This window comes from Coenobita brevimanus, chromosome 40 (assembly GCF_032717465.1).
Source record: "Coenobita brevimanus isolate Jiangsu-jjx chromosome 40, ASM3271746v2, whole genome shotgun sequence".
Taxonomy (NCBI): Eukaryota; Metazoa; Arthropoda; class Malacostraca; order Decapoda; family Coenobitidae; genus Coenobita; species Coenobita brevimanus.
In genome coordinates this window covers 66,958,115-66,984,171 of record NC_136993.1, presented here as the reverse complement: position 1 = coordinate 66,984,171, position 26,057 = coordinate 66,958,115, and the positions used below count along the sequence as shown (strand labels likewise).

At 41.4% G+C, this 26,057-nt stretch overlaps 1 protein-coding gene across 1 annotated transcript; it reads left to right on the top strand.

Annotated features, from left to right (window-relative positions):
* Positions 1-875: 875 nt before the first annotated feature.
* Positions 876-25,725, top strand: LOC145397180 (putative glutamate receptor). Its single transcript, XM_080270379.1, has 11 exons — positions 876-936; positions 2,531-2,751; positions 4,758-4,886; positions 8,317-8,475; positions 12,029-12,119; positions 14,984-15,284; positions 16,629-16,846; positions 17,160-17,331; positions 19,243-19,342; positions 20,464-20,593; positions 25,501-25,725. The coding sequence occupies exons 1-11, from the start codon at positions 877-879 to the stop codon at positions 25,723-25,725; spliced, it is 1,806 nt and encodes a 601-aa protein (XP_080126505.1). The 5' UTR covers position 876.
* Positions 25,726-26,057: the final 332 nt, after the last annotated feature.

Below are 26,057 nucleotides of genomic sequence, written 5' to 3'. Positions count from 1 at the left end.
GAGTGGAGATACAGTCGCCACTCAGTTACTTGGATACACTCGTGAACCACAGTATCTGCTTGCTTCCTGTTCTTTTTTTTTTTTTATGCAAGAAGGAAGGAACTAGAGGCTAGAATCTTGCAAGATTGTTGCCCCTCCCCCCCCAAAAAAAAAAAGAGCCCAATTCAACATCGTTCATTCCGAGATGCCTAAACATACTGCACTTCAAAGACAGGAGGTGCTAATGTATACTCCTACCCCGGAGTCTGGACTGGTGGGGTCGTAGCCAAGTCTCACACCAAATGAAAGCCTGGTGGTGTCCAGTGTTAAGTTGGTGGTTTGATACCTTACTGGGGTGCTTAAGAAATGCTTCGAACTGTCAGCAACAGGGTTTCGTTTAGAATGACACCCTTGCTTCAGTTCTACCAAACCAATGTACTACTAGAGTGGGAGCAAAAACTATGACTGACGAGTATATGTATGTTGAATAATTCCTTTACAGATCTGGGGCTCCAAACTAAAGAGTCGGAATTACAACACTACATCTCAGCTCAGAATCTATGATCAGATTAGGAAGATCTCATTAGGTGTTGTCTCAGTTTTGGGACGGTGGAAGGTCTGACGTTACAAACTCATGAGGCAACACACATACCCTTCCATGCCACTTCAATTTTACCGTAAAATTTAGCTCCCCTGTTTTGTTCTTGAATTTTTTTTCTTTAAAGTATTGCAGCTATTGTGTGTCTAGTATCATTAAGAGAGGAACACCTTTAAAAGATCGTAAGATTTGTGTGGTATATAACTCTCTCTCTCTCTCTCTCTCTCTCTCCCCAGTCTCTTGACGTAAGTGAGTTACATGCGGCTTGGGGTGTTGGTGTGTTCAAGGTGGCGAGGAACATGGATCCCTCTAACGTGACACAGGCAAATCTCATGTCGGTGGTCACCCAAGCGAGGAAGGTAAGTCACTGGCATAATTTTTGATAAACAGGTCACGTCTGAGTTAATCGTCCCGGTTATTAAAACTGAAACCGAGAAAGAGAAGACTAATTCTCAGTTTCTAATGACACTTAAAGCATGTGATGGCGAATATGAGAAGCATGACCCCTTTACCTTCCTGCCAGTTGTGTCATGTGTAGGGGAATGCAGTCTAAACATTTCCTGTCCTTAATGGTGTTTCAATCTCTACAGTCAGTTGCTGCTGCTGTTGCTACTGCTATGACTACTGCTACTACTACTACTACTACTACTACTATTACTACTACATCTACTCCTCCAATTCCTTCTCCTCCTCCTCCTCCTCGCACGCTTAGTTTGAATCAAAATGATCATATCAACTCGCGGTGTGGTTGGTTGTTGTACAGGGTGACCACAGTGTCCTATTACCATATGGAACTGACTCATACGACAAAGTTCAGTGCAGTACGATATCTAATATAACGAGGGGTATATAACAGCATATTTATTATGACATTTTTCTCTGCTGTTTTGTGGAAGAATAACCACTCGATTCTTCTTTCTTGTAACAGTAAATAGCCAAGATTATCGGGATTTTATGAAAAATTTTACTAAGCTGGTAATTTTGATATATTAGGTTGGGATACCCTGTGTATTAGCTGGAGACATTGGTGGGATATAATGTGCATCTCTTTCTTTACTTTTCTCTGTACCAACCAAACTATAATCCATAATTATTATTTTTTCATAATATAGAATTAACCAACATGCAATCCATAATGACATCTTCGCTGTTGCCAGTTCACTGCGTCTTTAAGAAATGTGGTTGGCAACAATTATCGACGCAGTTAGCATGGTGAGGTGAGAGCTGGTGAGCAATAACTCCACATAATCACAGTATATTCGTAAAAACACAGGTCCCTACAGTTCGCCCTTGGCTACCCCATAACACCATATTATATCCCTTTCCAATCGTGTACGGGTCCAGAAACATAAAGACTAAAACAACAATGCTGTTTGTTGCAAGATACTCGTGGCTCTGGAGGGCCTCGAAGTACTGTACGAGTACACTCTACACTGAAGTGTGTCAAACTTCAGAAAAGGAAACCAGAGCATACCTTGGGAAAATGGGGAAAAAGAGACTGACATTCTAAAAAGTTTAAGGTTAAAGAAAGTCCCTCTCCATGTCCTGAAGGCTCCCAGTAGGTTACAAAAGAATATTCTCAAAACATGAAGGTTTGGCACGTCCCTTATCATTTTAGCTTACCTATAAACTCAAGAGAGAACAAGTCCCGCAGTGCTATGTGGGCTGATTTGCGTTCCTGGGCACTGACTAAATAACGCACGAGCTACTAAATCCAGTGGTAACTCAGACAATCACTCAATAATCTCAGTATATCTGGGGTTTCCATATCGGCCTTACTACAGTTATTTAATAGCAGGATTATTGTGTTAAAATGGTGGGAAGGGAACACACAAAAGTGCCCGTTCTTTGTTTCTCAGATGTTTTCCCCTAAGCACAGACAGTCTTCAGGGACACTGTGGAGTATGTTGCCTTGTGTTTTTACCATCCTCTCTACCCTGATGACGCCACCAGCTGGGGCAGGTGTCCCGGTCCGTGACGGTGGTGGTGGTGAGTGACGACCCAGACTTTCTCGCTGCCTTCACCTGGTGGTCTCGCAAGAGCCACCTCCTGGTGTGGTCGACGAAGCTCCTCGTCCTAACGCGCCTCTCAGCCCACCGCCTCCACCACCTCCGAAACACCCTGGCCATGACCAACTCCATGTTGCTCCTCTTTACTTACACCTCTGGTTTAAGGTGTGTTATTTAGACTAACTTTGGCGATTGTCACAATGAAAAGGCAAAATTCTTAATTTACTTATATTTAAACTAAAAATAAGGCAGGTGGGCATAATGATACATATATATGTGAAGATTTGACCAGTGTAATACTGAATCTCTAGACCAGTGTCTAAAGAGCAAATAAAATGTATTTGCTATAGGGTGAAGGAATGAATGTATATGCAATGTGGTGATTAATTTTCACAATGTGTTGTGTGTAGCAGTTGTTGCTGTCAGGGCGTTTGTGTGTAATTAACCGGGTCGGTCAGGATCACGTGATGGTCGTGATCATCAGTGTTTTACCCTCCTGGAAGAAAGCTGAGACCTCATCTAGTCCGATCTAAGAGCAAGGCTGTGACAGTAAGCACCCACTTCGTCAATGAAACTTTTTGCAACCTGAGCAGGCGCGAACCCCCGCGTACCAGATGGCAGGCAAGAAAGGCACCACTGTGCCCGAAAGCGGTGTGTGTGTGTGCCAGGTGGATGTGTTTTCTTTTGGGATCCAAATTTGTTATGGAGTGGAACTTGGACACATTCACACTGCAGTGGTGGGTCAGGGGGCTGGAGATGCTCTCACAACTGACTTGAGTCAGTGGAACTGTGGGGGACGAGTGAGTCTGCCTGACAAGATGCTTCAAAGGCTGGAGTGTGGCTGACTTTAAGATGAGTCAGTCCTTTAAGATAAGGTAGGGCACATAGGTGAATCCTGTTCTTGGATGTTCAGTGGATGACCGACATGAGCCAGGGGAAGTGAATAAATCGTGTGTCTATGTGTCCAAACATTACTCGATATGGGACCATCATGAGAGAATCTGTGCCTTGGTCCAGGATTATGTTTTCTCGTAATGCTCGTCTTTAATGCTGGAATTACTGGGATACTGACGTTGGTGAACTTCTAGAGGAGTTTAACTGAAATGAAGAATTGATACACTTGTATTTGATTTCCCGCGGTCCATGGAAATACAAGTCTGGTGAATCTCTGGTGGTAATCATAATATATGAAGAGTATTTCAATGAATTTATTCCACCCGGCATCATGTTACTTGCCTGTCATCACACACTTTAAATTCCAGGTTTATTACGTACTGGTCTATTAGTATGTCCTGGCTCAGTCTGATGTTGTAGGACAGTCTCATCTATCTTTCCTGATTGCCTTTGCCCTTGACTCAATGCCACCTGGATGAGTTTCTGTCTATCTGTTTATCTATCTCTGTCTATATTACATGAATATTTAAATATTCAGTACCACCCTCTCCATGTACTCCAGTGTGAAAAAAGTTATTCAATCCCACTTGACATTCAGCAACATTGTTCAACAGGATGTTGCGGCCTAAAATGCATGGTGTATTAGGGACATGAATAATCCTCATCATAATACTCACTGAATAATAAGGATATGGGTATGAATAATAAGTAGAGCTAGAGTAGTTCTGGGATCTCCAGACAAGTTGGCCTCGTTACTCAAGGGTAATATTGTTTGCCTCCTGTAATTGTCTTGCACCGTCCCTAGGCGAGTGCGTGCTATTAGTTTAATCCAGGATATGTTGTGTGGAATGGAGGGTATCAGTCACAATGAAATCAGTTAAAAAGTCATAATGAAGCCACAGTTAATCCTTTACTGCCTCAGTTATGTGTGTGTAGGATTCTGTTGGGTAGAAACATAGAATATCGCCCTACTCCACCAGTACATGTAGAGAAAACTTGTAGGTTCAAATTTTAGGATTCCTCCCAATTAACTTCGTCAGTGTCGCCAGAGTGTTCTCTTCGTCAATCAGCGTGCATTACAAAATCGCTTTAACATTTGCAAGTGCAATAATTTTGTGCATTAACCTTAGGACCTCAAGCGAACTTACTCTATTAGTATTGTTTGATGAACTGTACAGAGAGGAATAATTCAATATAATCTTCGGGGATACTAGGAAGTATAATACTGAGACATAGCCATAGTGAGATTTAATAATCATGTCCTCATACTTTTGCAGGTGTGATATTCTTGTGGAGTTTCCCTACAGCTCTGAGGGAACCTGCTTAGTAAGAATTGCTTCTTGGACTGCGAAAGGCGGACTAACTCGCCTAACTCACCACTCCATGTTCCCTGAAAAAGCGTACAAGTAACCATGATCAAAGCAACAGCACATTACCCTTCTAAATTTTTGGCCAAGTTTTTAGCACTTGACACATTTTAAGTTCAGTTGACTCATCTGTCGTTAATTTATTTTCAGTGATACCTGTGAACTAGGATAAAGAAAACGTTCATTATTTTACGAAACGTTATTAGCTTTGCCTGTGTGTGTACTGTATATATATATATATATATATATATATATATATATATATATATATATATATATATATATATAGAGAGAGAGAGAGAGAGAGAGAGAGAGAGAGAGAGAGAACCCTGTCAACACGAGTAGCACCATCCACTACCTTTGCTATAGCACTGTTCCAGTTGCCCTACAATAACATGTGGTATAGTGACAATAGTGAATGTTTTACTAGAGATCTGGTGTTTTAACCTGACTTACCCAGCAGAGTTAAAGGCTACGTTCATACAAATGTACAGTATTATAATCCGCTACTGCACTGCATACCTGATTGAATAATATTTATAATTTAAGGTCTTACTGTGTACTGATCATTAAATGCTTATTTGCCATATCGTTAAACTATAAATATCACTATTATATGGCACAGTGGACAATATCGTAATGCACACTTCATGGTGATAATAAAGATGTGTTTATGAGCATTGGTGGAAAACACACACACACACACACACACACACACACACACACCGCTCGCTGGTGCATACACCGCTCGCTGGTGCAGTGGTAACGTTCCCGCTTGCCAACTGGTGGACGGGAGTTCGCGCCTCGCTCAGGTTGCGAAAAGTTTCACTGACGAAGTGGGTGGTTACTGTCCCCCTTGAGCAAGGGGACGGGTGTGTGTGTGTGTGTGTGTGTGTGTGAAGGTCACAGCCGTGCCCTTAGATCGGACTATATGAGCTCTCAGCTCCCTTCCGGGAGGGTAATAGCTGACCATCACGACCATCAAGTGATCCTGACCGACCCGGTGAATTACACACACTATCCACCCCGGGCAGAGCCGTCGACCCAGGACCCATTTCCCTCTCCTTATGACCTCACCACAACGTGTGACGGCCAGCTACCCGCCCCCCACACACCACCGACCACTACAAACATCTACTTATAGTTTCCGGCTGTTTAATGTTACACACTGATTGGATACAGCTGTCAGAATGATAAATTGTATGATTACAGACCTCACTATCATACGAATATATTACTATATCACCCTCCGTTCAGATCGTGGTGTATAAATAACTATACTATGGAGTAAAACACTATGTACTGTGTTTTTATTCGTTTTCATAACAAAATCATTATTTCCCAAGACAAATGGATGACGGAAGAGTGGTTGAGACAATGCGCAAGGCCTTTCTCTCTTGCCCTTGAATGTCAGGAGGGTGGAGGGTAGACGAATGAATGAAACGGGGCTGCGGCGGTGCCACATATACCAACCTGCTCGTCGAGACGGTCGCTCGATTTTTGCTGGAGACTGTACATCTATATACATATACATCTATAGCTTCCTTTCTGGTCATTCTATAGCCGCTGTTGTAGACGGCCATCGTTCTTCTCCTAGATATATCAACAGTGGTGTTCCTCAGGGCTTTGTCCTATCACCAACTCTCTTCCTTTTATTCATCAATGACCTTCTGAGCTGTACATCTAACCCTATCCACTTGTATTCTGATGATTCCACCCTTCACCTTTCCATTCGGTTCTCGCAACATCCATCTCAGCAGTTACTTAAACAAACAAGGGATGAGGCTATGGCACACCTAATGTCTGACTTGGCCCGTATCTCTGAGTGACGTAAAAATGATCTTGTTTTTAATGCATCAGAGACTCAGTTTTTACACCTAAGAACCCGACACAATTTTCCACAGGAGTACCCAATGATGTTTAATAATATCCAGCTCACTCCTGCATCATCCTTGAACATGCTTGGAGTTTCATTCACTTGGGACTTATCTTGGAAAGATCATATTGCATCTCTTGGAAAATCTGCTTCCAAGAAATTGGGTGTGCTAAGCCGACTCCATACCTTCTTTACCCCTGCATAGTTTTTGACTTTATACACGGGTTTTATTCGCCCCTGTGTAGAGTACAATTCTCATGTGTGGGGAGGCTCCCCACATACAGTTCTTCTCAATAGCGTGGAGACAATTGCTTTCCTTCTCATTAACTCTCCTCCTATTACTGGCTCCCTTTAACCTCTGTCTCTTCGCCGCACTGTTCCATCTTTGTCTCATTTCTATCGCTACTTCAATGGTCACTGCTCCTCTGAACTGTCTGCTTGCATCTCTCCACCTCTATGACGGGCGCATAGCACCTGTCTAGCAACAAACTCTTATCCCTTTTCTGTCCAGCTCACTAATGCAAGAGTTAACCGTTACTCCCAGTCCTTCTTTTATGCAACAGGTAAACCTTGGAACTATCTCACTCTGTATTTCCCACTTCCCATGATCTCTAGTCTTTCAAACACAGTGTGTCCAGGCATCTCGAAATGAACGGATCATGAATTTGGCTCTCTTTTGTATTTATTTTGTTTTTTACTTGGAAGGAACTGTTTGTGGGCTCCTGGCCTTTGGTTCCTTCTTGCTTGCACAAAAAATACGCATATATATATATATATATATATATATATATATATATATATATATATATATATATATAACTATATCTATCTCCCTGTCTGTCTATATATACACACACACACACACACACACACACACACACATATATATATATATATATATATATATATATATATATATATATATATATATAGATTTATATATCTATATCTATATCTATATCTATATCTATATATATATAGTTATCTATCTATATCTATCTCTCTCTCTCTCTCTATCTATCTATCATTCTATCTATCTATCTATATATATATATATATTTATATATATATATATATATATATATATATGCATTATCGAATCCTATGTCACCCCATGAGGAGCGTTTAGCCCGGGGCTAGGCAAGTTGGTACTGACATTAAGATGAAAGTGACCAGCCTCACTCATCCCTGAGTGGCATTACTTGAGCAATAATCCCCAACCACTCCTTGGATGTAAACTTTCACAGGCTTAATCCAGTTGAAGCACACACACACACACACACACACACACACACGGAAAAGAGAGAGAGAGAGAGAGAGAGAGAGAGAGAGAGAGAGAGAGAGAGATTCTCTTGATTTTGTCGCATAAGGTAATCAATTAATCTCTTTTACTAACAAGTGGCTGATAAAACAATGCTTTTTTATATCTCAACAATGTACCATTGATTTATTCAATTCTTCTGATTGGCAAATGAGCAAAACGTGGTGTTCTTTCTTTGTAAATGGCCGTCAGAGATTTTTATATAATTATTTTTATGGTAGGCAGACAAAGCTTAATGTTATTGTTTTTATATTTCCCAAACTCCACAACAGGTTCAGCCACAGTCCTGTACTGTCGGTTGCACTCGTGCACATAGGAACAGCACGGACGAAGGAGGTGGCTGACCCAACCGCCCCAGGAGGCAAGAGGCTGGTAATCATAAGCCCAGAAGCCATGCTGGTTGAGACCATAGCGAACAATATGAATTTCACGTAAGAGATAAGTTTGTGTACACCACATTTTAATGATTTTGCTTTATTATGACGCGTAAGGCCACCCACAGCGGCCCATGATTGTTCGGTCCGCTACCCTGTGTTCATTTGTGGAACTCCGCAGTAAACTGAATATGTAGGAATAATCTAGTATGCAGTAAGGTTCAACGAAAGTGGACTGAGCTTTGTGGAGGAAGACAAACTACTGAGGAGTAAATATCGTAATTTCGCAAGTCAAATATTTTTCGAAATATGAAAAAAAAGGTTATGGCGAATCAGAAGCCTTAGGGAGTGTTCCTAGTTTCATCAAAATTAGTCAACGCGTAGTAGAGAAATAGCTGTGTAAGCAACTTACACAGACAACGGTCCGTTAATATATAATTACATTGTTTGCTGCAGCGAGATGAGTTTATTCTCTTCATGAGAGTCCACCGGGTAATGAAAATATAAGCTCGTTTAGACTGAGGTATTTAGTACTTCATACACGCAGCCGCAGGACTATATTCTCAGGATAGAGTTTTCGACCTGGAGGTGTTACATAATAGCCCCACGTTCTCTTCAGTTAAGGGAGCTCCCTAACGCCTCTGCCTCATTAATTTATTGCTTATTATTCGTTATTATCGTCTTCTGTGTTGCCTGAATCAATCTAATATAGCCATACTCTGCATAAGCAAGGTATAAAATACCGACCAGCCGCATCCAAAACAATCGCAGAGGAAGAGGTGCTTGAAGCTTCCTTCCTGAACGAGAATACAGGACAAAGCCTTCATTATTTTTCAGTAATAGGGGGTTCTTATAAAGTACAGTACATTATCTCTAAGGTAACAAGAATAAAAAAAGTCACTGTGTTAAAGGAAATAACAGACTCAGAAACTTTATATTTTCTTGCTACTGACAGACAGTTAAAATCAACTTTGGATTTTTCTTTGGCCGTTGAAGGTAAAAGAATAGTTGGCCAGCTCAGAGGTAAGGTAATCATTATTTTCTTTGTGAGTCAGTTTTTTTACAAGAACCTAATTCCATGCCTACTTCATGACACCAGTTTTGTATCAACACAATCACTGTTATGAACTTTTGTGTCGTATATATATATATATATATATATATATATATATATATATATATATATATATATATATATATATATATATATATATATTGCCAAACGCCGTAATCCCGTTACGGGTGGCCACAAACAAATCGCCTCCATGTCGCCCTGTCCCCCGCCATTTCATTGCCCTGTTCCCAGCTCACACCCTCCTTTCTCATATACCTCTCCACTCCATCCCTTGACCTCCCCGTCCCTCTCCCCCCCCTCCACCTCACATACACATTCCTCATTAGTCTCTCACTCTCCACCCTCTCCACATGTCCAAACCACATCAGTGTGTTTCTCCTAACGTTTCCTATCACATCCACATGCACACCACAACGCTCCTTCACTTTCTCATTTGTCAGTCTGTCTCTCCACGTGGCTCCACGTGGCTCCACATGCTTCTCTCAAGTAACTCGTTTCCACTGCTCTCACTCTTGACTTCTGTCCCTCCAACAAGGTCCAAGCTTCACTTCCATACATTAGAGTTGGTATCACAATACTGTCAAGTAGTACGGTAGCTTTTTCACTTCAGTGCTCACTTCCCTGTTTCTTATCACTACTTTCAAGGAACCAGCAATCTCTCTTCCCTGTTGCACCCTTTCAAGCACCTCACCGTCTAAACTTCCATCCTTACTCATCACACTACACAAGTATTTAACGCACTCATACTTTCCATTTCCTCATCATCCAGCCTCACTGTACATTCACTGACTTCATTTCTCTCGAAGACCATAACTTTTCTCTTCCCTACATTCACCATTAGATTCCGTTTCTTACATACTCCCAAACTCATTCATCAAGCCCTGCAGCTCCCCTTCTTCTTCACTTAACAGCACAGTAACATCTGCGAACAACAGTACAGGTAGTTTCCAAACACTGTCCTCTCTCACTAGGGCCACTCGAACGTCCACTGCCCCACCTTGTATCTCTTTTATACCCCTATCCATATACAAATTGAACAACCAAGGAGACATGACACATCCTTGTTCCAATCCAACCTTCAAATAGAAAAATTCACTCTGTACACTACCCACACGCACTGCAGCCTTAGCATCCTCATACATACTCTTCACGGCCTTCACCAACTTCCTATCTACTCCATATATTCTTAATACTTTCCACAATCCTTGTCTATCCACCCTGTCATATGCTTTCTCCAAATCCATGAAGGCCGCATACAACTTTCCCTTCTCTAGAGATTTTCCACTAGAGATCTAAGAATGAATATCCGATCTACACAACCTCTTCCCTTCCGAAAACCTCCCTGTTCTTCTCCAACTAATTCCTCTGTTATTTCCCTAACTCTGTCAATAAGTATCCTACCATACACTTTTCCTATTACACTAAGAAGACAAATGCCCCTGTGATTACCGTACACTTCTTTTTCCCCCTTTCCTATGTGCAGGGGAATAATTATACCTGACTTCCAATCCTCCGGGATTCTACCTCCCTCCCAGGCCAATCTGCACATCTACCACATCCATTCCGCTACTATCTCTCCCCCATGCTTCAGTATTTCATCACACACTCCATCAATTCCTGGGGCTTTACCCATTTTAACTTTCTTCATTGCTTGCACACTTCCTTCCTACTGATTTTTTCCTCTCTTCTCACATCCCTCTTTCTCCCGGCTATTCCCCAGGCAATTATACTTGCATTACTTTCATTCTCTATGTTCAACAATTCATTAAAGTGTTCTCTCCATCTGCTCACTTTGTCTCTTTTCTCCACTAGTAATATACCATTTTTGTCTTTCATTTCCCAGCTAACTTCTTTGGCGCCCTGTTTAACTTTCTTTACCTCTTTCCAGAATATTTCCTTACATTTCCTCCCCTTTACATTCAAGTTCCCTCCAAATTCCTCATCCACTCTCTTCCTACTCTCCCATACTAATCTTTTCACCCCTCTCTTCCTCTCTACATACAACTTTCTCTTCCGTCTCTCAACTTCTTCCACGCCTCTGTTTCCCATCCACTCACTATATGCTTTCTTCCTTTTTATTTTTTTATGTTGTATTAGCTTCCACTTATTGTTAGCGTTAAGGAAGTAACGATTTCGAAAAAATGATCATAAGCTAAACAAAACTGTCATTAGTTATCCGGTATAAATTTAAACTCCCTTGGCCTGTACGTACTAGTATATATGTAATCTGCATTTTGTTTTACCATTACACTGAACTGTGGAAATATAGATGTTGGTGGAAGATGGAAAATGTATATATCTGGCTTATACAACAGATGTCTTCACGCTGGTGGGCGATGTGCTGACCCATCAATCATGTTCACTGTCACAACCCATACTGGTGATAATGCTTGTGTTGACGGTACAGATGTAGTTCTAATCCTTTTACACATCTCCAGTACAAAAGTAATGAAGCAGAACTGCATCCTTTCGTCGCGTGGATGACCTAACCACAGCAGATTACCGACTAAGATTTTTTTTTTTTTTCTTTTTCAGGTACCGGTATACGACACCAGAAGATTTGGGGGCTGGCACCAGGCAGACGAATGGCTCCTGGACAGGCGTCATGGGCATGCTGCAGAGAAAGGCACGTCCGTCTCCATACATTACATAACTATAATATTTCTACTCTAACTTGACCAAAAATTACCCTCTCCGGTTTGAAAGCTGAGTTGAAACAATAGATTAACACTGGAATGTGATGGTGTCACGAAGAAGTGCTATATAAAGGATGTATAGCCATAGCATTGTCTTTTTCCACCATTCACCTACGTGATGTAAGCTATAAATGACGAAAATCTGGGCCAAGTTAAACTAAAAAAGAGTGTAGGACAAACACGTCTTCGGCTATTCCTCCTTAGTGTCAAGCCACCACTCACCTATTTTTCCACAGGAGCATGTTCCTTCATTGTCAATTCCCTCATGGACCTATATTACTCCTAACAACCTATTTTTTCTCATAGACCCATAGTCCCTCAAATATTTTTTTTCCTCAATGGATCTAATTTTCCTTATAGATGTGTTTCCCCCATGGACCATTTTCTGCTAATATCAAGATCCCCAAAACATAGCAGTTAAAATAACCCCTCCTGGATTGTTATATGATTACTCAATTTGCAAGAGTTACAAATTAATCATCTCAACACCAGAAAAACTTCGTTTAATGTCTTTTTCAAGTTGTAACTCGAGATATTAAGTATCTCTTACTTCAACACATGGTTTGTTTAGTTACCATGCAGTCTTGAAAATGACAACAAATAATTGCAAAGTGAAAGAAAAGTATTCGGGAGCCGAATGCTAATCTCCCGCCAGAATATGCTGTTGGCCAAGACCAAGATATAGACCATATCTTGATACCCCAAAGGTTTCATGTTGATGGCTCAAGCCATTCATGGGATATAATGGTGCTAAAGGCGGACTATCAAAACTACTTGATCTTTGGCAGCAATTTTGGTGACCTTGACCTTGACCTCGAGTGTCCATTTTCACTCTCATCCAAGATTTTTGCCATATCTTGATACCCTGAAGGTTTATTGTTTATAGCTCAAGCAGTTCATGAGATATAATGGGAAAACACACACACACACACACACACACACACACACACACACACACACACGCAGAGGCAGGCAAAACCATTATCGCTCCGCTTTCTAAAGGCGGGCGATGATCATCTTACAGCTCAATAAATACCTTTACAATATACACTTCTCACAAATCTCGCACTTCATTATCCGTAGACATATCGATAATACAATATAGTTATCTGTATCATCTAGTCCTTTTCTACCCCATCATCAGCGTAGGGACCTGAGGCAAGGCTCCTCATACTTGACATTTATGGTAATGGTGACCAGGCTCTTGGATCTAAATGACATTAGGCGTCTATTAAATGTCAACCATTCCTTGGATAAAAACCCTGACGGGAACCAGCTGGTTGGAGTGCCCTCCCAGTAGACCACCAGGCATCATTTGGTTATATAGCCACCATCAAATGCAGTAAATTATTTCCATTGTTACTGGAAACCATCTGGCTTGTAATTTAATGCTGAATCACTTGAAGGTAGCACTACATCTAGAGCAGCGATTCTTAACCTCTTCCGACCTCAGCACTTCCTGCAGTAAGGCCGCACAGTCCAGCACCCCCTTACATCTGGTCTCTGGGACTACAGTTGCTACACTGCTACAGTTACTACACTACTACAAGGATAAAGTAAAGTGAAGTACTCCTTGACAATTTATTTTATATATTCTCCAAAAATAAAATATCGACGATGCCAGTACTAAGAAAAGCCAATATATGTTGCACATCCCAGCACCCCCTAAAAATGACTTCAGCACCCCCTGGGGTGCTAGCACCCCATGTTAAGAAACGCTGATTTAAAGGGTGAATGGTGGGAGCCCTCATCTACCACGTGTACAATATAGCGATATACTGTAGCAAAAGTAACGGTGATACATGTGGTGTATAGGAAGGAGGCCTACTGGGCCTTGGGAGCAGACTATTAAGCCTATGCCCAAAGTCGGACACAATAAAAAAATAAAAAAAATCATAACCTCCCCTTACCACAGCCCCAGGCTGGCTGAAAGGTACTGGAGGCCAGAGTTGTCAACTCATGCAAATGAAAAGTCGCTAGATCGGTCTCTATAAGTCACTCAATTATTAAATGTAAATATTACAATAAAATTAACACTACAAAAACTCTAAGTGACCCACATAGACTGAATGCATAATTATGAGAATAACGATGTAAGGAAAATGCGGTGAAACGTAAATTTTACGAATAATACTTCAATGAGCATTTGCACTTATTTTGAAAGTGGTTAAAAAAATCAGTCAAGTCCTAGTCTGGTTCATCTTCCTGAATGGCCAGTGAACACGATGAGGGATTTTGTGAGCTACTGTATTACCCGACTTTTTCTTGTATGTCTTCACTGTGCCAATGTTCTTAAAGACCTCCTCAGACAACCGGTAGTTATGGCAGCACTTTCCTTCCCGCCTCAGTCCATACTTTATGGCTAAGAGTGCTTTCATACACTTTGTACTCATTCTATTCCTGAGTTTTGATGTTACAATGTTCATTTGCCTTAATACACGCCCAGCATCAGCATTAGCATGTGGTAATGAAAGTAATGATACAGCTAGGTAAGAAAGTCACTTTACGGAAGAAAAAATATCAATTCGACATTTTTATGTCACCAAATCTAGGGAAAAAGTAACTAAGTTGGCAACGCTATAGTGGTGAGTTAGGAGATAAAATGAAGTGTCTGGCATTTTTTGAAAACCAAACCAGACTCAGATGGCTTTAAATTCAGGCACGAAATCCTTATCAGCACATGTACGAGAGCCACAGCTTGACCCAGGGATTGCCACTTGTACACGTACATGAGTCGGTGTGTTGGAGTTAAGCATAAATCTAAGCTTTCATTTACCATTACTGTATTTTTCAGGAAGCAGATTTTGGGCAGACACTGTTCCAGGTCACTGCCCCCCGCTCAGAGGTGGTCGATTTTACTGCCCCAGTGACAATATGGTACACCCGCATCATCATCCGTATTGGATCATCCGAGGTGGATCCGTGGAGCTTCCTGCTGCCCTTCAGACCACAGGTGTGGGGTGGTATCCTGGTGGGGCTGGTCGGGGTGCTTGGGTCTCTAGTGCTGATGACTTCTCTTAGTCTACATGAAGGTGTGAAGCGATTCAGGTGGCTTACAAATGCTTCCAGCTGTCTGCGTGTCCTGTTGCGCCAAGGTGAGAATTCATAATGTCATGCTGTTAAAAGGTTAAGTGAGATTGGGGCTAAGCCCTCTGATGAATATGATCTTGTCTCAAATTAGTTTTCAGCAACCGTGGAACCTGCTCAGGTGTACACCATCCTACCTGTGAAATATAGCTGAGCAGATGTGATCCACATGCACAGAGTCGGCTGCAATGCTCATCATCCAACATACGAGAGGGGTCAGCCACTATGCACCTTCTGTGGGCCAGCCATATGCATGCACACAGACACAACCATATCTTCCACATGACCCACTCATGGTCAGGTGTCCGCCAGCAACATGCAAGCATCCTCTGTGTTCACCACAAACCAGAACTAAGAAGCCAGCCACAATAAGCATGCTCCACCTTCACTGGATGCACAATTGCACATGGACTGACTGAATGAAAATATCTGACACTGTCTGTGTATGGGTGTACTCTCCTTCCAGAAGGTGTAGCTGCCACTCAGGTGGCTGTCACAAGGCTATTTTGATGGTACCAAAGAAGGGGAAAAAATCGTAACCCTCACCACTGGTAGCGCAGACTCAGCTGCCCTGCAACTCCTCTCCTCTCCACCAGCCGATCTTATCCTTCTAGCCTTACTCTACCTTACTTGCTCATGTTCACCTTCCTGTCCATTCCACTCATAATTAATTCATCCTCGGGCTGGGTGAGTCAAAAAGAGTCTTTACTAATCCTTCGTTATCAAGGGGTTCATTAAATATGAATAAAATCGTCAGGAAACAACAAGACGTAATCGTAGTGCTGGATATAATAGTGTTTGTAAGACAACTACCACTACCACCAGTCCACCAGACACATAGTTGTCCGAATAGTAAGAAAGCAGTCCCTTCTCACGGCCAGGTATTAATCATCTTCACCAGCCATGGCGGTTGCAGGAGGTGGTTGTAACCATGTAAGTTCTCGCCCAACCCATCCCACGCTCGCGTGCGTCCGGTGGAGCCATGTCCCTAGGTAGGGGTGATGGATATACCTGTCTGCACCCACCTCCTCAAAAAGAATGTGTTGCTGTATTGTACTGAACGGAATTATGTATATCGTTTCTATCAGCTGAACTGGTTTAGGCATGAACATTTTCACCATAAGAAGAGGACTGCAAAATGCATATACAGTATAATATTTATTTTGAGATGTAATCTTCATTCGAAAGTGATGATGGTGAGAGCAGGAGGAGGTAAGGGTACAGATATTGGTCATGTTTGTACTGTTTAACTGAGCCTTAGCCAGATGTAGCTGAGTCTGCAGGATGGTGCTGGTGTGAGTGCAGTGCTGGCCATGTTAGTGTTTATCCTTACCTAACCTAACTTAACCCAGATGTGGTCAAGTCTACGGGTTGGTGGTGGTGGGAACGTGTGGTTTTGGGAGTGTGGATGCTGGCCATGTTGGTGTTGTTCCTAAGCTACGCCGGGAACCTTACGTCCCTCCTGGCCATCAGATACATCCCCATGCCCATACAGTCACTGGAAGATGTTGTTGCCAGTCCAGTCACCGCTTTCCTTCCAGCTGGCTCGTCCATCCTTGAGGCATTTGTTGTAAGTTATATTATGTTACTGGAATATTTCCAGATAATTAACTTTTTTTTTTTTTTTTTTTTTAGGTTGACTCGAGAATTAGAAAAGTTAGATGTAAGAGATAACTATCACCTTCGTACATGTGACGTACTATTGTGGGAGTGGTAAGTGAAAATGCCTTGGTGATCTGACACAGCCTTCCTTAACAATTTTGTAGTCAGGGGCTTTTCTATCCTGAATATAATCGTCCGACGGCAGCAATAATAAATAAAACTTATGGGCGTCATAGCAATTCACCTGTCATTCAAACCACAAAATTAATATCCTCGCCTAGACAGCAGAGAACGGACCAATGAAGGACTTGCAACACAAGGGACGCCTGGCGCTGGTCTTGGGCCGGGACTATATGACGAAACTGGACTCCCACGTCAGACGAGGCGACCACGTCTTGGTCACCAGTGGCTTGAGGTTACGCATGCTCATGGCTCAGGACTTTTCCCTCAAAGGTACCCTACTTTACTCCATGTTCCTATGATTCATTTAAAAAGACTGACTGCTAGAGAATGGAATTAAACATTGACGTTCTTCTACTTTAGGGAGGGTTTAATGGCAGCAGGATTATCTTTGTCAGGCTCATATAACTCACATGCAGGCGTATACAGTCGTCTAGTATTACCTGTACTGTAATGCTAAAAACGTGACCATGTCAACGTTAATGGTATAAGTATTACATCCTTTTGAGGGTAGCTAATGTTAAGTTGTCTTTACCTTTTCCAAACATTGTTCACCCCTGTTTAAGTAGGAAAAATATTCTTGATGATGATGATGATGATGATGATGATTGACTGACTGATGATCGATGATTGACTGAGTGAGGACTGATTTATGATTGATAATCTGAATGATGATTGATTATCTGAATGATGATTGATTGAATGATGATTGATTATCTGAATGATGATTGATTGAATGATGATTGACTGACTGATGACGATGATGATGATGATTATGGAAAAAGCATGCCAATAATGGGTCAGGACTTTTGCATGTATATTCTGATCGTAGGTGGTGGCGACTATTTGATGTATTGCTGCCTGCTTCATAGTTATCATTCTGCCTCTGTCTTCTCTCCTTTCTTCCGATTTTTCCCTTTTCATCCTCTCACTTTATACAACTCATCTTACTGCTACGTCCCTGAATAATTCTGCAGAAGTTATCTCTTATCCAAAACTGCTTTTTTATTTACAGTTTGATTACCTGTAGCTGCCACGCGCTTCATTTTGATATATAATGTAGTGTAGTCACTTTTAATCCCCTTATGTTCGAAATACTGTATCTATACCCTTCTTACTTTAACTTGGCCCAGAATTATATTCCCTCCATCTTTACTGTAACAGTAGACTAACACTAGAATATAATGCAACTCATGAAGAAGTGCTATAGAAAGGATGTTAGAGATCCATTTTTGTCCCATTTTGCCAATAAACTCATTGAAATAAGCTGTAAAAGGACAAAAATTTGTGCCAGATTCTGGTGAAATGAGTATTGTAGTTTGTCGTAGCTAATTGCTAACGATTTCATTCAGAGTCATAGGAGCTTGAGGTGCGTTACTTGACACATTTACTCGTACGATCCATTCTCTGTCGTAACATTAATTTCTTTTCCCAGGAAAGACTAGATACACGGGAAGACTCTGGATGTTCCTTCCGGTGTCCTTCCTGCAGAAACAGTTACAACCCACGGCATTTTTCCTCTCATAAATATACCATTTTGTAGGATAAATTCAGCACTTGGTTTGGTATTCTCGTCAGTCAAGGAAGCTCCTTAAGACCTCTTCCTTAATTATTTTTGGATGAGGCTGGTTAATATCTTTCTGTACGTTATTTTTGAAGACTGTGGCGATATTGAAATGTTTTATGTACCACGGAGTCGGACAATATGGTTTAATGAGCATAATAACTAATGTAGGAAAAGTGTTAGGGAGCGTCCTTAACAGAAGAGAATACAGGCCTTGGAAACAGTCTGCACACGTCCTTCCTTGCCAGTCATGGGAAAACAAATGTAAATTACGAAAGGAAAGTGATCGTAAGTTCGTTTGAATATATCCTTCCCGAATAGTAACGTTGTAACCATTAACCTTCACATGGTTGGGACAAGTCTAGCAATCCAGCTAATTCCAGATGTCTTCTTCCCCCCTTCCTTCCCAATTGAGTGAGTTATAGGCGCCTGTGCGTGTTAGGCAATCACTGAAAGTCAGTCTGTGGCAAAGGTATGTGAAGAATGTTACTTATCCAACATAAAGACCTTAGTGACAGGATAAAATTTTCTAGCCACAAGTAGATGCATGAGCAACTTTATTTCATTATTAACTGATATATTTCCTAGACTAAAACGTACTTCTTCTTTCAATACACAAGGCAAGTGCTACTTCTACTTGGCCAAAGAAGAATTCCTGCCTTTGATGACGGCCATAGCAGGACCCAAAGGCAGTCCTTTGATCCCTTCCCTCAGTCGCAGGTGAGAATTGTGCATCCATAAATACAAACTTTTTACGCCTATGTCATGTTGCGGATTTTTTTTTAATAACTTTTGTCTTCATTCACAAAGCTATTAAACTACAGTTCATATTTGAGTGGAATGATTCAGAAAAAATTGCGATAAAAGCCAACCAATTTGGAATGTTCTTGTCTTCAAGGTTAGTAAAGATTTCTCAAAAACATGGATCCCACTGTTTTAGGTTTCAATCGTTTGTGAATACGGGTTATTTACTAACATATATCGCTATGGTGTTTGGCATACTTGCTCAACTTATTGGCCCCTTCACCCCACTTGGCCATATAATCTGTATCTGAAAAGGCAATATGGTGAGTATTAATTAAGAAAATTTGTCTCAGCCACTAGGGAATGGATAGGGAAGAACGTAATTTTATATCTCGACCAGCAGTGTGTTTATATTACTTTGAGTTTATGTTATTCATGCTCATGCTTTTACATCGCTAACACTGCCCAGGTTAAATGCAGGCAAATTATCACGCTGCACCTTAATTTTTATAAAGGGAAAACTTCCAGTCATCTCATGAAGATCAAACTCATATGCGTGGCTAGTCCATCTAAAAATGGTGATAAAGTCGCAGAGTTACAAGACTACCATCACCCTGAGTATTGCCGTAGCCACAGGACCATACGGACATGAAACCAGTGGACTGCAGGATGATGTTGCCCTTTCCAACAGCTCACCATACTTCTTCTGAGGGGGCTAGGGAATGAGTTGAGGGATGATTGTTGGTGCCAGCACGTGAAGGCATCCCCTTCCAGCACTAGACACACGTGTAAAGAAAAATATAATTGGGAAGTGAAAAACGAGCTGTAATCCCCCCTTCATTCTTTGCCTCACCAGCTACACCCCTTCACTACCATGGTGTCTTTGCTTTTGTTTTCTAGCGAACCTCCAGATCATTTTCTTCATTTTAGGAGAGATTTTAAACAAGAGGGTGTGGTACGTTCTTCATTAACACTTTCACAACAAGGTCTCTCCACAGTTGGATAAAATGGACTTGAGGGAGCAAGGCTAACTCAAGCCAAACCAGACTGTCCAATAAAAGTCTAAAGTAGTTACTTGCACCAGTGACTATTTTCAGGATCATGCAGATTGTTGAAGCGGGCCTTTTTGATTACTGGACCAAGCTGCTCACACCAAACATCACCTCCTGTCTCAACCCACCCACCAAAGTTGCAGTGAGGTCTTCAATTGGCATCAGCAACATATGGGTAAGTTTTAGATGCAGTGTCATCTGTGGCAGTTGTGGAGTGCAGAGTAGGAATCCAGATCTATACAATGCTTCCCATAAAGGCTGACTCACGAATAACACCCAAGGAAATATGAATGGTGGAACAATGAATAGAGAAGGGTTCCAGTTCTGTAGCTGTTTTTCCCTAGATATTTGTATGCGGGTAATATGTAAATTTACTTGTATGATTATATTTAAGATATACATCATGGCACAATACGTATATAAATGAAAGTATACTTAATATGTTACTATTAATATTGTTATTAGTGTTATTGTTATTGTTGTTGTTGCCATTATATATTTTTTTCTGCTTCTGCCTCTGTGTCTGCATCCGCGTCTTTGGTTTCAACTTTGGCTTCTCACGACTGAGCAAATGATTCAGCTAATATCTAACTACAGTCCTAATTCTCTTTAACCCTTGTTGACTGTCAAAGTGCTGGCTGTAATACCACATATTTTTCTTAACAAAACCCATCCAAGCTACAAATTCAGACTGAAAACCAGGGCACTTGCAACGAGAATGAAATTGTTATCACAGGGTGACAATTGACCTTGTTTTGGAGGAGGAAAAGAAATATTGCAATTAAGGGACAAATATTTTAGTCCAAAATGCAATGATGAAGTGAGGTTTTGCAGTTTGGTGATGAGCTGAAGAAGGGAAATGTATCCCAGGGTGCCAGGTCATTTTCAACCAAGACGCAAAGTGTGATTCCCTGACTGAACGACGAAACACTGCAGAACTAAAAAGGAAGTGGCAGAGAATGGAACCTGCATGTGCTGGAGCCAAGATAGACAGGAATACGCACCACTGAACCCATTCATCTTTAAGAGGATAAATGGAGAAATGGTGTGGTAGAAATCACTGACACACAAGGAGGAACTGCACCATTAGGCTTTAGTGCAAAATGGTGGAGAGTCACAATCAATGCAGCAGAGGAGGAAATAAAGAAAATAATAAGCAAATATGATTCTCCTAAAGTTAGACAAAAATTAATGGAAGACTAGTACAAAGATATCCACTCACTATATGCTTTCTTCTTTTGCGCCGGAGCCAGTTTCCGCTACGTCATCGCTAAGGCACGCCACGTTACTCATGACAACATGCGGCGACAAACGAGGACATGAAGATCGTGGCGTGTCGTGGGAAAGTTCTTGACAGTGGGACATAGGTTTAAGAATGAAAGTTGGACTACAAATGTGGGCGTTTGTGTGTGTGTGTGTATGCGCCAATGCAAGATCGTGCAAGCAGAGTGAAAGAAAAGTTCTGGACAAATGTGAGAGTGTGGATGGAAAAGTTTGAAAGGAATGAGAAGTGTTTTTGATTGGAGATATGAATGGAAAAGTAGGAAATGTGAAGGTGGATGGAGTAGTTGGTGAGAGGTGTGCCTGTGGAAGTGGATGAGAATGGCAGTGCTCTAGTGGTCATTTGTGCTGGGAGGTGGTTGATGATAGCCAATACCCTCTTTAGACAAAGAATGATCCACAGATATACTTGGCGAGTAATGAGAAGGGTGGGTGGTAAACTGAATGAACAGAAGGCAATGATTGATTATGTGCGTGTTGATGACAGAATGAGAAGGTGTGTAATGGATGCAAGAGCGTATAGAGGTTGAGAGGAGTGGACTTTCTGACCACCACTTGGTGGTGGTGAAAGTCGACGTTCAAATGAAATGGAAGAGGAGGAGGAGAAGTCAAGGACAGGAGGAGGTAGTCCACACGAGAAGGGTAGAAAGATTGCAAGAGCATTGAAAAATGGCTGAATATAAGAGAGAACTGGAGGAACGATTGGGTAAATATGACTTGGAGCAGACAAGGGACGTGGAAGGTGTGTGTAAGGTATTCACGGACGAAATCTGTGCAGCATGTAAGGTGGCGTTTGGGGTGAAGAGAAGACGATAGGGAGTGCAAGGAACAGCATGGTGGACTGAAGAGGTGTGACTTGACGTGTTGCAATAACTTGCACTTGGCAACTGACATCTGCCTTTTTTTATTTTTTTTTTCAAAAATCAATGGCCTATCGACCATTGGGGCCGAAGCCCCTGGTCATTAAGGCCATATATATATATATATATATATATATATATATATATATATATATATATATATATATATATATATATATATATATGGTAATATTTTAATTTTAATTTCTAATTTTTTTTGGTTTTCTCTTTTATATAAGGAATAGGGAAAAACTACCTAAACTAAATACCCTAAAACTATTAGCCTAACAGACAAATCGCTAACCTATACTAAATCCTAAAGATATAAATTGCTTGACCTACAGTACACTAACGGTAAAAATACCTCAACCAAGAGAACACCATCGACTGCAGATATGTAATGCCTTTCTACATTACATACCTGCACTCATCACCTGCTGGCTGTCAGTCGAGGCAGAGAATAATATAGGATACATCATTATATGAAAGAGAACCAGAGGAGTCAGGAACTATTCCATACACGTCCTAATTACGATAACTGTTACAAGATGCCATAAAGAATTTACACATATACAAAAAGTGAAGGACCTCACCCAACAGACCACCATCAACTGCAATTGTCCAATACCTTTTTATACTGCACACTTGCACTCATCAGCTGGTGACTGTCAGGCACGGAACAGGGTTTAATGAAGGGGACATCTAGATCAGTGGAAAGCAGGAACGATTTCAAATATGTCAACTGTCAACCCTAATTAATAGTACAATATATACATATTTACAATTGATAAAAACCATAACCATAAAGTAAAATAGCCACATCACTCTACACTCCACCCTCCTATATATTGCCTCGCACCGAAGATCCCAGCCATCATCGTGTATTGTCATGTCCTGACAATCTTAGCGGTGACTTAGCGGTAACTTAGTGGGTCCGTAGAGTGTCGTTGTTTGTCGTGGCTTGTCGTAGCGTGTCGTGGCGATATCTTAGCGTGACGTGGAGTCAAAGTGACCATTATTTTAACTGAGGGATGATTGTAGTGTGTCGTCAGGATAACGTGACGCTTCCATAGAGTGTCGTGGGATGCCGTGACAATGCCTTGCTGTTGCAGAGCACTAACGTGACTGTGTCGGGAAATGTCCGTTTAGGCCTACCGTTTGTGAAATGGGCGTTTAGGCCTACCATTTGAGGTATGATCATGGCACTTCACCAAGATCATACCTCGAGGATCGTGGTGATCGAGGCCGCTCTCTAAGATGAACTTGGATATGGGACACGGGCTTTACCCACACAATCCTTGAGCTGATGGATCCATACTCTCTTATATTTTCCTTCTATCTCTCCACACAATAAAACAAACTCCTTCTTTTGCCCTCTCGTTCTCACCTACTTTTGTGCGTATATCCCATCCATACTCCCATTCCCTCACTGTCTCACACTGCTCACCTATTCACACACACACACACATACACACACACAGATATATATATATATATATTTATATACACATATATATATATATATATATATATATATATATTATAATTTTTCAGGGTACTCTGGTGGTGCTGGCAGGAGGTACTGTGACCAGTCTTCTCGTGTTCTGCCTGGAACTCCATTACTCACGTCTGCTTCAGTAATGCACCACCATTCCATTGGATACATAATATTTACCTGAGTGTCCAGCAAAATAAGAAAAGTATGGATTTAAGCTTACATCTTTCATGGAGCCTAAGGACCAGTGTTGTGAGACTCAACCTATTTCTTTTATAAATAAATGTTTGTTACGAGGATTGTGCCTTTCATATTCCTTCTGAATGTTACACACACACACACACACACACACACACACACACACACACACACACACACACACATTTTCTTGACTAAACTGGTTGCAGCTTTCAGTAGGATGACGTGTTTCTCATTCATTCAGACTACTTAAAAGACGATTTCCTACAGTTTAGGAGAAAATGTTCATTTTGATAGGGTTAGAGACTCTGCATTCACTATCCTCAGTCGTTAAGATCCTTACAAAATTAGATGAAATAGTATAATAATAGAAATAACGAAGCAAATATGGCGTCCTTGTATGGATTTTTTTTTTTTTCAGTTTTTCGCCGTTTCCCCCCTTCCTTTTGTTTTTTTGTTTTTTTTTTCTCGATAAGGACTAAGGCGTTGTCCCTGGTAGAGGTCTTAGGTTTTAGTGAGTATAGCACTTTATGACCCGATACCCTTCCTGATGTCTACCAATGGCCCATGGGTGAACTCGAACTTCCAACCCTTGGATCAGAGCGCTCTAACTCACTGAGCCTCTGCTGTTACAACCAGCTGGGTGACAGGAGAGCGCTACCCCTCCCGTCAAGACACCTTACCCGAGCGCGGGGAGAACTCACCACTCTTCGGTCTCGGGTCAGGCGTTCTACCACTGAGCCTCTATGCCCCTTAGGGTTAACGTATTTATATTTATTGTAGGATATTCATGACAGATTCAACAACGATTGTCACTACGAATATTCTTTCACGAGAAACGGGAAACGAAGATTAGAAAAAAGACAACTAACCCATTTATTTCCCTGGACAAAAAAATAAGAGATTAAATATTGCGTACGAATATGTTTGAACCCCTCCCCTAATTAATTTCAGTAAATAAATAGAAGAGGTGCATCTTGTTTTGTTGTGAAAAACGCCATCCTGTTTTGAAGAATGCCATTGTCGTTTTCGTCATCAGGAACCTTTCATCGAACACCTGGAGATGGGGTGAGGTACCGCCCAAATTAATAATTTAAAAAAACACACACACGAAAAAAGCCCAGTATGGTGGGTAAAACAATCATTTACACTTCATTTAGACCATCAGTCTCTTGCCTCCACTTAACCCTTGTAAACAACTGTACACATTTGTCCCTTATAGATTTACTTCACATGAACCTATTAAAGTGGGTGAATCTGTTCACAGTCACGTTCAAGAAAGATCTGACACCTTTGGTCATGTCCTTCCCCACAAAGACACTGTCTCATCCAACTTGTGATTTTCTGTACAAGAGTGTGAGTCTGAGGAGGGAGCGTCCACTAGGTAATATTAGCCTGGGATCCAAGGTCAATGATACACTTGGTGTGGCCGTAACACCCGGCACGCCGACTGCCTCACCCGCCCCTGCCTGACCATCGCCTCTCTGCTAGTAGAGTAAGTCTGGAGAGTGTGGCGCCGTGCTGGTGTGGCTGACAGTGTTAGTGTTGTGGTGGTGAGGGAAACGGTGTTAGTGTGGTGCTGGTGTGACTGACGGTGTTAATGTGGTGCTGGTGTGGCTGACGGTATTAATGTGATGCTGGTGTGGCTGGCTGTGTTAGCGTGGTGCTGACGTAGTTTGTCTCTGGAGATGCGTGCATAGTCGTCAAACATCCCAAAATGGATGATAAAAACAGATAGTAAAAGGATCAAGAAGTGAGACAATGAAGCAATCACCTATGAAAGGGATTTTACCTATTATAAAGCG

Coding starts and splice junctions, on each gene's coding strand:
- LOC145397180 (XM_080270379.1), top strand. CDS start 877: ATGGATCCCTCTAACGTGACACAGGCAAATCTCATGTCGGTGGTCACC. Junction 4,887..8,316: donor TTCCCTGAAAAAGCGTACAA/GTAACCATGATC, acceptor ACTCCACAACAG/GTTCAGCCACAGTCCTGTAC. Junction 15,285..16,628: donor GCGTGTCCTGTTGCGCCAAG/GTGAGAATTCAT, acceptor AACTTAACCCAG/ATGTGGTCAAGTCTACGGGT.